At 34.2% G+C, this 19,363-nt stretch overlaps 1 protein-coding gene across 4 annotated transcripts in view; it reads left to right on the plus strand.

Moving 5' to 3' along the window:
- Positions 1 to 15,643, plus strand: part of LOC104645149 (uncharacterized) — a 50,613-nt gene extending 34,970 nt beyond the window's left edge. For 3 of the 4 annotated variants that reach the window (XR_011213432.1, XR_011213433.1, XR_011213434.1), the window contains 2 exons: positions 110 to 174; positions 6,805 to 15,643. Coding sequence is in view for 1 of the 4 variants with exons in the window: in XM_069292617.1 (XP_069148718.1) it covers positions 1,279 to 2,094 (816 nt within the window). In the remaining 3 variants the exon portion in view is untranslated. The other variant, XM_069292617.1, reaches the window with a different exon arrangement.
- Positions 15,644 to 19,363: the final 3,720 nt, after the last annotated feature.

The raw sequence follows: 19,363 nt of genomic DNA on the forward strand, positions 1-19,363 counted from the left end.
GATATATATTATTTTCTATTTTGAGTTGGCCGATGATATCTACTCAGTACCCATGTTTTGTACTGACCCCTACTTTTATGTTTCTTTCATTGTTATTTGTGGAGTGCAGCAAACGTGCCGTCGTCTTCAACTCAACCGCAACTCTAGCCGGTCTTCATTACACCAGATTTCAGGGTGAGCTAACGCTTCTAGCTTGGACTGGATCTTCTTCTTCATGTCTCTATGCCTTGAAGTTTCGGCATGGACTAGCTTTTTATTTATTCTAGTTTTCTGGATACTATTAGATTTAGTAATTTGAGATAGATGTTCTTGTGATGATGACTTCCAGATTTTGGGTATAATAATAGTTGTCGAGTTTTTAGAAGTTATTTAATTGATTTTCATTAATGAGTTTAAGTCTTCCGCATTATATTGTGTTATTATATTCGAAATGTTGGGTTTTGAATTGATTGGTTCGCTCACATAGGAGGGTAAGTGTGGGTGCCAATCGTGGCTCGCTTTGGGTCGTGACAAACTTGGTATCACAACCTTAGGTTCGTTGGTCTCATCACACAAGAACGAGTCTATTACAGTCTTAAGGAACAGTAGGGGGACGCCTTTACTTTTCTTTGAGAGGCTATAAGACTTTAGGAAAATTCCATTCTTTCTTTCTTTCTTTCGTGCTATTACTTGGATCCAATTGGTATCTAGGTGATACAAATTGGTATCTGACCATCTTCACTCTATTTCGCAGATGGTTAGAACTAGAGCAACAACCGCGCCAACATCAACATCGGCAAGACAAGATGCATCTGAGCCAGCCACTGGGACTGTAGCTCAAAGAGGAGCAGTAGCAAGAGGTCGCGGTAGAGGTCACGGGAGGACGTCCTCTAGAGGAAGAGGACGAATGCCTAGCCCATCTGGTACTAAGGCGGTGACTCCTCCAACGACTGAGGAAGTAGTAAGAGAAGGGGAGGATGGGGAAAGTGAACAAGTACAGAATGAGGAATTAACACCCCAACCTACCCCAGAGATGATCAATCAGGTTCTTTCTTATCTTATCGGGTTATCTGATCAAGGCCAAGCGCCTCCAGTGTTTTCTGCACCAGCACCTCAGGCTCCGGAGGTACAACATGCGGCTACTGTGGCTCCCCGCATGGATGCCTCATTGGACATAGGAACGTTTCCTCGTCTGACTACAGGGCCTATAATGACAAATTGAAACATCCAGTCTTCAAGGGTGCTGAATCTGAGGATGCCTTCGATTTTCTGGTTGACTTTCATGAGCTACTACACAAGATGGGTATAGTAGAACGGTTTGGTGTTGAGTTTGTGACTTATCAGTTTCAAGGAAACGCCAAAATGTGGTGGCGGTCACATGTTGAGTGTCAACCAACAGACGCACCACCTATGACTTGGGCATCATTCTCTAGCTTGTTTATGGAGAAGTATATCCCCCGGACTTTGAGGGATAGGAAAAGAGATGAGTTCTTGAGCCTAGAGCAAGGTAGGATGTCGGTTACTGCATATGAGGCTAAGTTTCGTGCATTATCCCGGTATGTCACCCAACTATGTTTCAGTCCACAAGAGCGGATCCGCCGTTTTGTGAAGGGGCTGAGATCAGAGTTGCGAATTTCAGCCTTACAGGTATCGGCTACAGCGAAATCTTTTCAAGAAGTGGTAGACTTCGTGATAGAGGTAGAGAAAGTGAAGCTAGATGACTTCACCATGGCAACGACATCAAAAAGGTTTCGAAAGGGAGGTGAGTTTAATGGTTCTTACTCTAGAGGACAGAGTTCAGCAGGTTACTCAGTCCGACCAATTCAGTCTTCACTACAGACTGTAGTTGGGGGTCCACCTCAGACCGGTCAACACTTCTCTAAGAGACCTATGCTTGACTCCAGGGAGTGTTATGGATGTGGGGAGACTGGACATATTAGGAGGAATTGTCCAAAACAGAGTTATAGACCCCCAATAGCTAGAGGTAGAGGTGGTCATGGTAGAGGCCGCTATTCTGGAGGACGTGGTGGCCGAGGTAATAATGGTCACCAAAATGGCCGGGGTGACGGACAAATGGGAACTACTGCAGCGCAACATGGTAGGAGCAACGGGTAGACAGGTGATAGGGCCCATTTTTATGCTTTCCCTGGGAGATATGAAGCGGAGACATCTGATGCTGTAATCACAGGTAATCTTTTGGTTTGTGATTGCATGGCTTCTATATCGTTTGATCCTGGATCCACATTTTTTATGTATCTTCCTCATTTGCTAATGGTCTTAATTTACATTGTGAATTGCTTGACATGCCTATTCGTGTTTCTACTCCGGTGGGTGAGTCTATGATAGTTGAAAAAGTATATAGGTCTGGTCTGGTGACTTTTGTGTGGAGCAATACTTATGTAGACTTGGTTATCTTAGAAATGGTTGATTTTGATGTAATTCTGGGTATGACTTGGCTTTCTCCGAATTTTGCGATCTTGGATTGTAATGCTAAAACTGTTACGTTAGCCAAGCCTGGGACAGATCCGTTAGTGTGGGAGGGTGACTACACTTCCAATCCGGTTCGTATCATCTCCTTTCTTCGTGCTAAGAAAATGGTTAGTAAGGGTTGTTTAGCGTTCTTGGCACATCTCAGGGATGATACTACCCAAGTACCTCCAATTGAGTCGGTTTGATAGTTCACGAGTTTTTAGATGTTTTTCCCGCAGACCTTCCGGGTATGCCACCGGATAGGGAAATGGACTTCTGCATTGATCTTGAACTGGGTACTCGCCCCATTTCTATACCCCCTTATAGAATGGCTCCCGCGGAGTTGAGAGAGTTAAAGGCCCAACTTCAAGAGTTGTTGAGCAAAGGCTTCATTAGACCAAGTGCATCCCCTTGGGGTGCTCCGGTGTTATTTGTGAAGAAGAAGGATGGGAGTTTTCGGATGTGCATAGACTACTAGCAGTTGAACAAGGTAACTATTAAGAACAAGTATCTCATTCCTCGCATTGATGACTTGTTCGATCAGTTACAAGGTGCTTGTGTCTTCTCTAAGATTGACTTGAGGTCCGGTTATCATCAATTGAAAATAAGGGCAACGGATGTGCCAAAGACTGCTTTTCGGACCAGGTATGGGCATTACGAATTTGTAGAGATGTCTTTTGGTTTTACGAATGCCCCTGCTACTTTCATGAGCTTGATGAATGGGATTTTTAAGCCATATCTGGATCTCTTTGTGATCGTATTTATTGATGATATATTGGTATACTCAAAGAGCAAGAAGGAACATGAGGAGCACTTGAGAATTGTATTGGAAATGTTGAGGGAGAAAAAGTTTTATGCCAAATTCTCCAAGTGTGAGTTTTGGCTAGATGCAGTGTCCTTCTTGGGGCATGTGGTTTCTAAGGATGGGGTGATGGTGGATCCTTCTAAGATTGAGACAGTGAAGAATTAGGTAAGACCTACTAATGTGTCAGAAATAAGGAGCTTTGTTGGTTTAGCTAGCTATTACCGTGGATTTGTCAAGGGATTCTCTTCCATTGCTTCCCAATTGACGAACTTGACTAAACAGAATGTTCCATTTGTATGGCCGGACGAATGTGAAGAAAGCTTTCAGAAACTCAAGACATTGTTGACTACTGCACCAATCCTTACCCTACCATTGGAAGGTAAGAATTTCATTTTCTATTGTGATGCATACTATTCGGGTTTGGGTACAGTGCTAATGCAAGAGAAGAATTTAATTGCTTATGCTTCTAGGCAATTAAAGGTGCACGAACGTAATTATCCGACCCACGATTTGGAATTGGCTGTGGTAGTGTTTGCCTTAAAGCAATGGAGACACTATCTATATGGGGTTAAGTGTGAAGTATACACAGATCATCGTAGCCTACAGTATGTCTTTACTAAAAAAGATTTGAATTTGAGACAGAGGAGATGGATGGAACTACTGAAGGACTACGATATCACTATCTTGTATCATCCGGGAAAGGCTAATGTTGTGGCAGATGCCTTAAGTAGAAAGGCAGGGAGCATGGGAAGTCTAGCTCACTTGCAAGTTTCTAGATGTCCATTGGCTAGAGAGGTTTAGACTCTAGCTAACGACTTGATGAGGTTAGAAGTAAATGAGAAGGGAGGATTGTTGGCTTATGTGGAGGCAAGATCTTCTTTTCTTGACAAGATTAAGGGAAAACAGTTTGATGATGAGAAACTAAGCAGAATCCGAGATAAAGTATTGTGAGGAGAGGCTAAGGAAGCGCAAATCGATGAGGAAGGTGTTTTGAGAATCAAGGGAAGGGTATGTATACCCCGCGTTGATGATTTGATCAACACTATTCTGACAGAGGCTCATAGTTCAAGGTACTCTATACATCCTGGTGCAACCAAGATGTACCGTGACCTAAAGCAACACTTTTGGTGGAGTAGAATGAAGCGCGACATTGTTTATTTTGTTGCCAAATGTCCAAATTGTCAACAAGTAAAGTATGAACACCAGAGGCTCGGAGGAACACTTCAGAGAATGCCCATTCCTGAATGGAAGTGGGAAAGGATTGCAATGGACTTCGTGGTTGGTCTTCCCAAGACAATGGGTAAGTATGACTCCATTTGGGTAATTGTTGATAGGTTAACTAAGTCTGCTCACTTCATTCAGGTCAAGGTGACTTACAATGCAGAGAAGTTAGCCAAACTTTACATCTCGGAAGTGGTGCGATTGCATAGTGTTCCACTCTCCATTATATCAGATAGAGGTACGCAGTTTACTTCTAAGTTTTGGAAAACATTGCATGCGGAATCGGGTACTAGGTTGGACCTTAGTACTGCGTTCCATCCTCAGACCGATGGTCAATCTGAGAGAACAATTCAAGTGTTGGAGGATATTCTTCGCGCATGTGTGATAGAATTTGGTTGTCATTGGGATAGCTTCTTACCCTTAGCAGATTTCTCCTACATCAATAGCTATCACTCAAGTATTGATATGGCCCCATTTGAAGCATTGTATGGGAGGAGATGTAGGTCTCCCATTAGTTGGTTTGATGCATTTGAGGTCAGACCTTGGGGTACTGACCTTTTGACGGATTCATTAGAGAAAGTGAAATCTATTCAAGAAAAGCTTTTAGCGGCGCAAAGTAGGCGAAAGTAATATGCAGATCGAAAGGTTAGAGACTTGGAGTTTATGGAGGGTGAACAAGTCTTACTGAAGGTTTCACCCATGAAAGGAGTGATGCAGTTTGGTAAAAGAGGTAAACTAAGCCCAAGGTATATTGGTCCCTTTGAAGTACTTAAGCGAGTAGGGGAGGTGGCTTATGAGTTAGCCTTGCCTATAGGGCTGTCCGGAGTGCATCCGGTATTTCATGTCTCTATGTTAAAAAGATACCATGGGGATGGAAACTACATCATTCGTTGGGATTCAGTGCTGCTTGATGAAAATTTGTCTTATGAGGAGGAGTCTGTTGCTATTTTAGATAGAGATGTTCGCAAGTTGAGGTCAAGGGAGATTGCATCCATAAAAGTTCAATGGAAGAATCGACCCGTTGAAGAAGCCACTTGGGAGAAAGAGGCTGACATGCCAGAAAGATACCCACACCTGTTTACAGATTCAGGTACTCCTTTTCGCCCTTGTTTTTCTTCTTACGATCGTTCGAGGACGAACGATGGGTAAATTGGTATCTATTGTAACAACCTGTTTAGTCGTTTTGAGCAGCAGATTTTAATTCTGGAAAAGCTGTCTTGGTCAACGGACCCCACAACGGACCGTCGTAGGCACAACGGACCATCGAGGGTGTCTCGTTCCAAAATACTTAGAATTCTGAAAATTGGGTACTGAAATCGACTCTCTGAACTTCGTGACGAAGTGACAGGACGAATCTTCGGTGGAAGTAGGTTATGGTTTTTATACTATTCGTAGTTAACTCCTAATAGCGAATGATATGTGTTGGGTTGTATTGTAAAGTCTTCTATATGTTTAATTGTATGCTTGCATTAATATGATTATATATTGTGATGAAATAAGCATGATGAAGCTATTGAATCCTAAATCTTGAAAACTCCAATCTTGAAAACCTCTTGTTAATGATGACGCCTTGGTATAAAAGAAGGCTTGATGAACTAAAGTAATGAGATTGATATGCCTTGGTATAAAAGAAGGCTTAATGAACTAAAGTAATAAGATTGATATGCCTTGGTATAAAAGAAGGCTTGATGAACTAAAGTAATGATATCGATATGCCTTGGTATAAAAGAAGGCTTGATGAATTAACAGAATAAGATTAGTGGAGCGGGTGTCACGAACCGGCACGTAGAAGTAGGGGATCAGGTGTCACGAACCGACACGTAGAATTAGGGGATCGGGTGTCACGAACCGACACGTAGAATTAGGGGATCGGGTGTCACAAACTGACACGTAGAATTAGGGGATCGGGTGTCACGAACCGACACGTAGAATTAGGGGATCGGAGTGTCACGTTCCGAGACATAGTATTAGGGGATCGGAGTGTCACGTTCCGACACCAGGATAGTATGATGAGGATCGGAGTGTCACGTACCGACACGAGAGGAATAAAGATAATGAATCTTGAAAGATGCTAATATACTCAATTTAATGAACCTATTTCCCAAATGAGTATGATATGGAGGCTTGAGTCCTCATGAGTGTACTTGACGTTATTTATCAAAGATTCTTGCACATGTTGTTGCTACAGATTGAGTATTGTAGTTGATTTATGATATGATCTGATATATATTGTTTTCTATTTTGAGTTGGCCGATGATATCTACTCAGTACCCGTGTTTTGTACTGACCCCTACTTGTATGTTTCTTTCCTTGTTATTTGTGGAGTGCAGCAAACGTGCCGTCGTCTTCAACTCAACCGCAACTCCATCCGGTCTTCATTACACCGGATTTCAGGGTGAGCTAACGCTTCTAGCATGGACTGGATCTTCTTCTTCATGTCTCGATGCCTTGAAGTTCCGGCATGGACTAGCTCTTTATTTATTCTAGTTTTCTAGATACTCTTAGATTTAGTAATTTGAGATAGATGTTCTTGTGATGATGACTTCCAGATTTTGGGGATAACAATAGTTGTCTTGTTTTTAGAAGTTACTTAAATGATTTTCATTAATGAGTTTAAGTCTTCCGCATTATATTGTGTTATTATATTCGAAATGTTGGGTTTTCTATTGATTGGTTCGCTCACATAGGAGGGTAAGTGTGGGTGCCAGTCGCGGCTTTTATAACTATTTTTTTAAAAACAGATAACTTTTTTAAAATAATTAAAAGTGAAAATATAATAAATTAATTTTAAAAAAGTTTAAAAGTGAAATGAAATTCAAATAAATATTTTAGGGAGAAATAAATAAAAATAAATAAAAATATATAGAAATTTTAAAATCAATAAATATGTGTAACTAATTACTCCCTCTATTCATTTTTATTTGTTATGCTGCGCTTTTCGAAAGTTAATTTGACTAGTTTTTAAAGTTAAATAAGATTACATTAATTTGATATTTTTTAAAAAAAAAATTAGATATTCAAAACTATACGAAAAGTACTATAAATATTTTTTTTCATATTAACATAATAAAAATATACATCTTAAAATATTGGTCAAAGTTCTTATAGTTTAACTCTTAAAAAAACCATGACAGTTAAATGTGGACGGAGGGAATATAATATTACAAATCAAAAAAATGGCATGTGTCCAATGTGTGCACCCATCACTTGTCTTTCAAGAGAGTGTGCACACTCTATATCATGTCAACATTTGTAGTGTATTTACTTCATTTTAAATTAGTTTAGAACTAATAGATTTCACTAAGTTTAGATATATTTCTTAAATTTTGATTATAATCTAAAAATAATTGTATCTTGTTCCTTAATTATCATGATGACCCTAAAAGACATCTCACGTGCAATCTTGACCTATTTCTTTCTAATGCGGAAAACTTATTATCAAATTAAATTATACCCCAAAACCTAGTCGCCACGTGTACAAACCTCTAAAGTATTACAACTGAATTAAAATAAAATATAAGTTTTATATGACATTGTTTCCACAGTAGAATAAAATCATAAACAGGAGTAAGAAAATCTGTTGAGATGACAAATAGCTACCTCACAAATCTTCAAGAAGCCTCAAAAAAGAAGAATATATCATTAAGGTTCGAGCTAGTAACCTACAAAAAAATTGTAGAAGCAAGGGGTGAGTACCAAACCACATTGTACTCACCAAGTAAACCCTTAAACACAAGATAAGCTAATGAAATACGGGTACTTCTACCACCCAACCGAACCTCCACAACTACAACTTATATAAAAATCAGCTCAACCTAACAACTCACAATTTACATAGCACATAGCTCAACAACTACACTTAGACAAATTACATATCCTCAACAACAACACTTTGACAAGTTACATATCCCTAACAATACACTTTAACGCACTATATATCCTGAACAATTCGTGCAATATTTATCAATCACAAGTTTCACAAAAAGACACTAACAAGGTCAACAATACACAAGATCAAGTTTACCAATGATAAAGATGTGCAATGCAATTAGATGTAATGTCAAGTATAGTGATACATGTTTGACCTAATGATACACATCCATTGTCTCTCAGTTCGGGACCCATGGGGGACATATCTATTCATGCATCCATCGTGACGTCCAATACGACCCTCGATAATAGTAACAACTATGGCGTGCAATACGTCCCTCAAAATATAATATCCATCGCGGAGCGCAATACGTCCCTCAAAATGATACATCCTCATTAATTTATTATTCTTTCTCAATGCACATAACACTTGTCACAACCATGTATCTAAACAATTCGAATGGTATGTTCACAAAAATAATAAGGAGATGACCATTTTCATAACATTGCACAATTCACAATAACATCAACAATGACTCAATAAGTCTTTCAAACCATTCTCCATTATCAATCCACCACACACGAACAATTAATCACATTGCCTTTTTATTATATTTTTTCCATCTTTAGAATTATTCAACATGGACAAGTCAACATATCATCAATTCACATTACTCACAAACACATATTATAAGAAAATACACGAATTTCATACACTTAACGAGGGCTTAGAAATTCACTTGCCTCGAATAGTCAAACAATCACTTCGGTACTTGAGTCTCCCCCTATTAGTTGGGCTTCTAAATCAATTCAATCTGTTCATATACATAATCACAATACGTCTTCGAAACTAACAACACCATATTACTATAGGTCTAGCTTAAATCCAAAATTCATCCGAATTTGTAATTAAACTCCCAGTTTTGATGCAAATTAATATTTCAATTATCATATTTTTCAAGTTTCAAGCCTAGGATTAAGTCATTATTTCTCCAAAAATATACAATTCTAATAATTTTCATATAATATAATACACCTTATCTTAGTTACCCATTTTTAATACAGCAAAATTGAATCTAATGTGATAACTATATGGATAAAGAACGAAATATAAAAAACCAATAAAGTTTGTGAATCCTCAATTCATTCGCTGTAAGTTACAACATGAAATTATCATTCATTACCAATATTCCTTCCAATCATTTAGGTAGTCATTAACTAATCATTAGATTAAGGTCTTGTCAATCATTATTAATCAATATTTAACTATTTAAAAAATGAATCCTATCTATCAATAGTGTACACAATAACAATAATTTCCTGCCAACAATCATATTACCTCGTTAATGCCAATGCAACATGTTTGTTCTCTCGCCTAATCCTTTAATTGTGAAATCACTAAATTTGGACATCCAATTCTGACTTGATAGTTGTTGCTCCTACGCGGTGCCGCAGTTGAGTTTTCTCGTCCACTCTTCTTTATGTTCTTTATAGATTCATTATGTACTGAATGTGACAACCTTATTAATTTATAAATATGAATTAAACAGTATAGGTATTTAATAAATTGTGGCATTGTTCATTAATCACCAACTATATAAATAAAAATTTTAATATATACCCATCAATTAAATAATCGTAGTTATTGAATAGTTTAAAATTCTCAACACAACTTCACCGACGAATCATAAATGACTTGGGACAACTATCGAAAGGGGTAAAATGATTATTTTATAAAATTTCTAAAAAAAAAATCTGGGTCATTACACAAACTATTTTATATAATTGTACTTTTGATTTATGCTTGTAGGGACGAAGAAGAGAGTTGAGGAAAGACATACAAGAATAGAATATTGTGAGTTGCAGAAAAGATTGAAGAGACCTTACCGAGTATTCAAGAACCATGTTCTTGAAGAACGTGCAAGTTGCTTACGTTAGTAACTAGTAACACCACTATTTTGTGGAAACCTTCCTAACTAAAGGAAGGGAAAAATCGCACTGAAATTTTATATTAATTTAAGATTTACAACAGTAATAATCAATAAATCTAACTCTAAACTTCTACCCTTTTCACTTAATTCTAATCGAATAATCTCCACTCACCAAGAAGTTAAATTCGTTTATTGTTTACAAGAACTCTCAACTCTTCTTAACTTTAACCACCAAAGAAGTCAAACCCACTTCTTATTTACAAATCTCACAGCCTCTCTCTTAACTTTACCCCCAAGAAGTCAAACCCACTTCTTGTTACAATTCACTCAAGACTCTACTCCTAAGAAGTCAAACCCACTTCTTGTTATACAATCTAGGAATTATTACAAATCAATGATAAACCTAGAACAAATAAACAAAGACTAATAACCCTAGATTCTAATTAATAAGACTTCAACATTCAATAGTTCAGAGTGGAACAGAACTCGTGAACCTGGTCCTTATATAAAGCTACGCTTCTTTCATCAATAATTACTACTCCCAAGATGATAAATTTCGTGAATATGCAAAAGCTATCAGTTTGGCTTTGCTGAAAAGTTCTCGATTTGTGTTTTTGCAAATACTACTTTTCTTCTTTCATTTCTTGAACCTTTTATAGAGTTTTATTTTCCTTCATCAACTTCTACAAGCAAAGAAATTACAAATCCTTTTCCTTCTTGAACTTGTCTATATTTACTTCTTTCCTTATTTGACTTGAATTGCTACTTCTTTATTTCTTTCCTTATTTGACTTGAATAATATTTATTTATTTATTTCAATATTTGCTTGCTTTTTTCCTTCTTTATTTCTGCACTTTTTCTTCTTTTCCGCAATCTCTCGTAATTGTACAGGTCATCTGCAGTCACGAGAACCCGGTTCACCTAATAGAGCACACATAAGACAACAAGTAGTGAACCATGTTCACTTTATTAATAATCAAAACTACTTTATAGATTCTACTTCGTAACATTTTCCCCCTTTTTTGATAATGATAAACAATGTTTTTTTCACACATCAAGCTCTTTGTCAATAATCAAAACTACAAACCATCAATACTTTTTGTTTATCATCAAAACTACTAACTCCATCTTCTCTCATTCCTCAGCAATTCTCCCCTTTTTGATAATGGCAAACTATGCATAATATGTACCTAACCCACATCATATAACTTCCCCCTTTTGGCATCATTGAAAACCGATAAGCAAAGAACTCAATTAACATTCGATGAATGCAATATTATTTAAACTCATGACCACTTGGGAAACACTTTCAAGTATACGTCTGCTAACAATAAAGTAAGTTAATCTGAGGATATTAGTCATCTTAAACTCACAATAACAAAGATCTTCAATGAGAAACAAAATAAACAATATGTACCAATTTAAGACCTTAGATCCCTAAATCAAAAGCATATAATATCATGAGTATGAGACAAACATTAGCACATAAAGAGTCATAAAGTCTGAAAAAATTGAGGATAAGGATTGGGGCAAAGATTACTAAAGCTAGGAGGAAAGGAATATTTATTGTCATTTAATAATTTTTTCAGTATGTCCATTGTGCACCAACTCGTTCGTTCTGATCTTAGACTGTGAAATTTCATCAAGATCAACATGAGGTCCATCATCATTAAGCTTAATCAGATTCAAGAAAACCAGGTGAGTATTGTCAAGCTTTAGGACCAATAACAAATGAGTTACTCTTTTCTTGAATTTTTTTTAATTCTACTCCATTCATTTTCACTCATCCATTGCCTTTTTTATAGCCTTTTTATTGATAGAATTTCGTAGGAATACCCACTATATGTAAGAGATTCATCACATTTTGATTCAATAGAGATGTGTTTATCAATAATGAAGACAAGCACTAATAATAGTTTATTTCTATGAGAATTGTTGCGAGATATAAACTAGTTACAACTTGGAATTTGTGAACCTGGTTCAGATGTGAGAGGTTAAGCCAGGTTCTCCCTGAATTAAAGAATGATTGGCTTCAAGACTAAGGTTTTCATCATTAGAGAAGTTTAGGATTGAATGATTCTTATTGTAAAAGAGATGGTTCTTGGTGATTTCTAAAGGAGTTGGATTTTGATGATCGACCAGGTTCACTAGTGCTTATGTTTCACACAAACTCAGGAAATTCATGCATTGAACAAGGATGGTACTTACCTGAGTATTACAGAGAAGTTAAGTTCCCCTTTCGTGTGTTCCTCAATGATTTACTTAATGTTGTTACCAAAAGAGTAGGGATAATATCCGCAGACCTTCTAAACATTGTTTGAGATGTGGCTGGAGTATATACTTGTAGTACGAGACTGAGTTAGTGTATATTCATTGTATAATCACTCAAGCATAACATTATTAGTATACTAGCTAATTATCAAAGGAAATCATGTTAACGAGTTAGCTTTTTTCAACAAGACCAGGCTTTGGCGTTCATGAGTATGTATACATCATCATATTCTCTTAGATCACAGAAATCTCAACCTCGGTAAGAGAGAGTCATGCCCTGTCAATGTTCAATAACTTCTAATGAATAAAAAGGACCAGGTTCACCCAAAGAAATTTTTCTTGAAGATGTGCCATACTCTAAGTGTCCTGATTGCCTTCTCTATTATTCCCCTATCTCCAAAACCACAAGTTAGTCCAGTGACTCCTACTGCATGTGAATCAATGATTGTTAGTGTTGAACCAAGTTCATTTTCTATGTTTCCTAACTTTGCATCATCAAAGATGTTTGATATCATGTCACTTTCTTCAACTTTTTCACTCTTGTCTCTTTCACTTTTTTTCAAGGACTTCACTGCCACCTTGAAAATCTAAGAGCGAGCGGAAATTGTCTATCATTTTAGCACATTTTTGGACCATACACTATTCATGTACAAGATCCACCTTTCCCTCTTAGCTTCACCTTACACACTTAGCCAAAGATTAGTCCTGAAAACTCAGAATTAGCTTGGACTCCCTTTCGTGAGTAAAAGGATGAATAAGATTTCTTCTGGCCCATAAAAACAAATAAGAAAACCTTTTATCTGAAGCATTTTATTTGGAATCAGGTTCTTAATTGTTTCACCCTTTAACTTTTTGGTGAGCTTAACATTTTTCTGAAAGGCCTCGAATAAAGCCTTACGTTGATTATTTAAATAGCCTGAGTTTCCATAATGAGTGCATAAACTTTTGGACACGTGAATAGTGTGTGCTACAAGGTTATTCTCTTTTGCAAAAACTATTCCACTTCGACTAGTGGTTTGCCTTTCTTGAATCTAAGTTAAAATTTCAAAAGACTTGGTCCATCTAAGATTTCGTTCAAGATCAAGTGTGGTATAATCAAGATTTTCTTCTAGAAGCCTATTTCTTTCGGTTAAGTCCTGACAATTTATCATTAACTATTTTATTTTTCTTTCAGAGCTTATTGAATTGTACTAGCGGAGTTTTTGCCCTTGTGATTCAACTTTGAGTTCTGAACCTGCTTTTTAATTTATTTTGAAGACAGTGATTATGTTTCTCAAAAATGTCATTGTCTTCTCTTAAAGATGCATAGTTTTTCATCAATGTTTCTCTTTTAGAACTAATTCATTGATATGAATCTATATAATTACTCAAAAGGGACTCTAATCTCTTTTAGAATATGATTCAAATTTACTTTAATGTGATGAAAATTACCTTGTTTTGTGTGTCATCATCTTCAGAATCTATTTTAGCAATGAGTGTAAGAAAATCATATTTATCTCTTTGTTCTATTGCAAGTAGTGATTGATTTTCGAATTCTCCATCCCCAGATTCTTATTTTGATGAGTCACTTATAGCGGTGAAAGCCCTTTGCATTGAGGGATCAACTTCTTATCAGTCATTCGTATGTTTGTGGGGATATACTTATCATTCTTGATTTATTTTACTTTCTTCGAATTGTTCCTCTTTTCTGTAGAGCTTGTAATGGACAAAACTTAATAAAGTGATTCAGACTTCCACACTTGTGACATACTTGATCTGTTGGATTTTTCAGTGGTTTTCTGAGAGTCCTTCTTTGAAACACTTGTCCCTTTTTAACATTCTTGAGAACCCTTTGTTCATTACTACTATGACATTTTGGAAACACTGGTCCACTAGAACTTCATGACAATTAGTCAATCCTTTCCTCTTAGTCTAATTACTGGAATTACCATCACCTTCCACTTCGCAACTTAAGTACTACTTACTCACTTACTTCGCATTATGTCTCAAATAGCTCTATCTTCCTCTAAATACCATGAGGTTCTCTTTTCAAATCTCATAATCCTAGATTAATCTATCACATTCTGATTAGTCTGGATCTTCTATAAATATTCACCGCTTACACTAGGTCATTACTAACATAATATTACATCCTCATGACCACTTTTCTAGCTAAAACACACTCTCATCCTATGATGGAAACTTCAGAATATACCAGTTTTTAGTCTACTCATAACGGAAACTTTTCATGAATAGTTTATTAGGTGCATGACTATACAACCTAGTTTTCCAAAACACCGTCTCCTTTTCATAGATATCTATACCTCTATACTTTTCTCTAACTATGACTCTTTCACTAATACTTCTCATGATCTATAACTCCTACTACTTTTTCGGGTGAAAATCATACCCAAGCTCTAAACGTACTCACTCTCATAAAGATCTCAGCATAAACAAGATTTAGGAAAAAAGAGTACTACTCTTTTTTAGCTCAAACGCACGATTAATGTGAATATGGGTGCATTGCTCTGAAACCAAATACTTTACTCTTGGGCTTCTCTGAAGCCTCTTAGGAGTCTCATGACTTCCTCAAAACTCTTGCTAAGAACAACTCATTAAAATAGAACTGACTCTACTTTTCAACCACCTCTAGTAATGATGGGTAGTCGAATTGTTCTGAGAAATTCACAAGTTAGAATAAATCTCTATGACTTAGATCTTTCGCACAATTAAGAGTATGAAAGAAGGGAAACTTTTCTTAAATGCCTAAAGTATCTCATTCATAGAAGTGGAGCCCTCACAACCATAAATAAGAACCTACTGTCACGGCTTCATAGACATCCTAGGGCACTTAATCATTTGCTCAGATACCAAGTTTGTCATGACCCGAGTCTACACCCTGGACATGGCCGGCACTCAAAGAAGTTACAAATCCTTTTCCTTATTGAACTTTTCTATATTTACTTCTTTCCTTATTTGACTTCAATCGTTACTTGTTTATTTCTTTTCTTATTCGACTTGAATTGCTACTTTTTTATTTCTTTCCTTGTTTATTTCTTTTCATATTTGTTTTCTTCTCTTCCTTCTTTATTTTTGCATTTTGTCTTCTTTGTCGCAATCTCTCATAATTGTACAGATTGTCTGCAGTTACAAGAACCTGGTTCACCTGATAGAGTACACATAAGACAACAAGTAGTAAACCATGTTCACTTTATCAATCATTAGAACTACTATATATATTCTCCTACTTCCCAACATTTTGCCCCCTTTTGATGATGATAAAAAATGTTTTTTCACACATCAAAACTCTTTGTCAATCATCTATAAACCATCAAAACTTTTTGTCAATCAACAAAACTACAAACTCTATGTTCTCTCATTCCTCGACAAAGATGATATAGATTGTTACAGTCAAATTATTGTGATAGTACTTTGATCTTTTAATTTTTGTTTCTTCTCTATATTTCATTTATATACTCTATTGAAGAACATAAATATATTTAAAAATTCTATTAATTATAACTTTTTATATTATTTTTTTCTTAAAGTTATATTTTTAAAAAGTAATTGAATTTTTTTTTCTTTTATATGAGTATAATTGTACATATATAATTTATTAGGTTAATTTATGGTTAGCTTTTGTGAATTTTTATCATGAAATCTTTTTACAACATTTGAAAACAAACATTATGTATTCGATGTTATTGTTTATTTGCATGTTGAAGTGCATTCTAAATACAATACTACGATTAGAACCATTTTTAAAAAGAAAATTTGATAACTTACAAAAAGAAAATAAACTTTATTCGAGCAATGAATTAAAAAAAATGACAAAATACTCAAAAGTCCCCCTAATCCATAGAAGGATTCCCAACAACACACTCATACTTTACGGGGGAGGGGGGGTCCTATTATGTCCTTGAATTTTATAAAACTGAAATTATTACCTCCCTAAATGCTTACTTGGCAAAGTGAGTATATTTCACTCTCTTTAAGAGAGTGAGCAGCCAAAACAATATTAAAAATTTGTTTTAAATATCTCTTTTAATAAATATATTTATTTTAAACCATTTCTTGTTCTTATTTGTTTTATTTCTTCTCCATAGCAATATAAGTCAGATATCTTCATCTTTCACCATCTCTAAGCCATTATTGTCACCACCATTTCCACCGAATGTATCATTTGATTTTAAACAAAGTTTCAAATTCATGTAGAACTTTTGCAAAACCAATTAACCAAAATCAAGTATAGATAAATTTACACATTCATATCACCACAAAATACTTTAGATATGATTTGAGAAAAATCAACATGGATTTACTTTATATTAATAATAAAATATAAATTAATATAATATATTAATTTACTTTGAATTCTTTTGGTACAAAGTGCACATTTTCTTAGAGATAATTTTCGGTGTACACAAAAGTGCACATTTTACAGATAATCACATTGTGACTCCAACCATTGGACAACACTATGTTTAATCTCTCCATCGAGTTCAAGGATTGTTGAAACATTCTTCCCAAATTCGTTGACGATTTTTGTTCGTATCTTCACATCATTTTGGAGACAACACTAGAAACTGCAGAATGGGGAACCCCAATTTTCTTCATTCTTGTCTTTTAAGAACTAGCATCTTGGGATCTAGGTTTACTTCAAATTCACCTTTTTAAATTTGTTTTTAGGTTTTCAAAGCAATGTTCAGATATTTCGATATCATCATTTACCTATCTTCCACAAAGACTCGGTTCATTATTCACTCATCTTATTCAAAGACCCAATTTAATGAACTTATGGTGTCCTAGTAATGTTGAAAATGATGAAACTGTTTTGGTGATGGAAGGAATGAGTGAAAATATAAAAGAAAAGGATAAAGAAATATAAAAATGAAAATAATAATATATTTAGTGACTGTTCCACATGTCAAATTCGTGAAATTCACATACCACCATAATCTGATTATGGTTTTTTAACGGTATAATTATTTCATTTTTAAATAGTTCAGGAGGGTGATAGGATTCCTGTAAAGTCTAAGTGTGTAGTTAAAAGTCCGGGTATACATTGAGGAGAACTTTAACCATTTTCTCAAAAAAAAAACATATCAAACTTAAGTATTCATATAATTCTCTAAAAAAAACACTAGAAAACATTATATGCCAAACTCTCTTTTATATACAAAGGAAAAAAAAGACAAAGATCCTATTCATTTATTTAATTTCTACGCTATCCATTCATTTCTATCTTTAAAACACTTAAACGTCTCAAAATTTATTATTTTACTTATTCATGTTCTTTATTGTAAATTTAAATATCTAAATATTTAACTCCATGAAAAATGAAAATTTAATATCTATCCATATATTATATAAACCTAAATATTTAAAAAATTATCCTACTTATCTTTATTTTTGTATGTTGTAATTTTCTCTATATTTCTATTTATTATTATTATTATTAAAAGAGTTGTCAATGATTATTTCCTTAATTAATTTCTATTATTTATTGTAACAATTTAAATATCTCAAACTTTACTACTCTTCTTATTCCTGTTATTTATTGTAAATTTATAGGTAATTATTTATCACTCAAATATTTTATTTTCTCCTTAAAGAATGACAAATTATTAATATATTATAATGAAATATCATACAAAAATAGCTTGAAAAAAATATATAAAATCACCCCTTTCACTCCCCTAATTATGAGATTTCTCTTTTTTATCTAATTTTCAAAAATCTAAAAGTATTATATATTTAGTCAATTAAAGAATAAGATTATTGTTCCCTAAATTAATTTTAAAATGGAAAGGTCTAACTCTCCAAAAAAATATATCCCAACATTCATTTATATTTATTACATTTCATGATGAACCCATGATTAAAGTTGACAACATAAAAATATTGCACCAGCCAAAGAAATAATTGTTTAATTTCCCCCCTTATTTTCTTATTTATTTTACTAATTTATAAGAATAAAAGTCACAATATTATCATTATTGACTAATTTTTCATATTATTTATTAAAAATTGAAACTCATTCACACATTAATTTATGAAATTATTGATATTCATTTTTAACTTTTTTTATATTTTTTAAATATTTGAATTATATAATTTACTAAGCTTCTGTACAAGTTAAAATTTGTATTTGAGTTTTCTTGTGTAAATATTATTTTAAAGGTCTAATATAATTGTATTTTACGAAATATTAATTAATTAGTAAATGTTTGGATTGAATATAACTTCTATTTTCTTTCTCGAATTTAGAATTATACTTTCTATACTATTCATAAGAAAGTTCTGTGTGACTATATGAAAAAGTTAAGCTATTAATCTTAACTATTATACTAATTGATGATATGCTCGTATTTTAAAGTAATAATTGCGAAAATATTAAGTTAAGCAAACTGTGTTAATATCAATTACTTTCTAGATGATTCTGCAACACGTTTGAAACAAAATCAAAATATCTTCATTTGGATATTTCGTTGAACTTAACTGGCATAATATATTATAAGTAAAAGAAATTGTAAGAACTCTAAATTAAAATAGTTAAATAGATAATCAAATATAAATAGTATTATATAGAGGAAATTATTGGTAAAATAACATAAATAATTAAAAACACCCAAAAATTGAGATGGTGACATATATAAAATAAGTGCATAAAACATATTAAATTAGTGCATAAAACATATGTCTTTGTATTCTTTCTAGGGAAAATTATAATTTTTTTCTTTTTTTGGAAACTAGTTTAATTTTAATACTTTTTTTAATTTCTTTTATTATTATTTTCTGTTAGATTTGCAAATTTTTTTATAGAAATTAAATATAG

This window comes from Solanum lycopersicum, chromosome 12 (assembly GCF_036512215.1).
Source record: "Solanum lycopersicum chromosome 12, SLM_r2.1".
NCBI classification, from domain to species: domain Eukaryota; kingdom Viridiplantae; phylum Streptophyta; class Magnoliopsida; order Solanales; family Solanaceae; genus Solanum; species Solanum lycopersicum.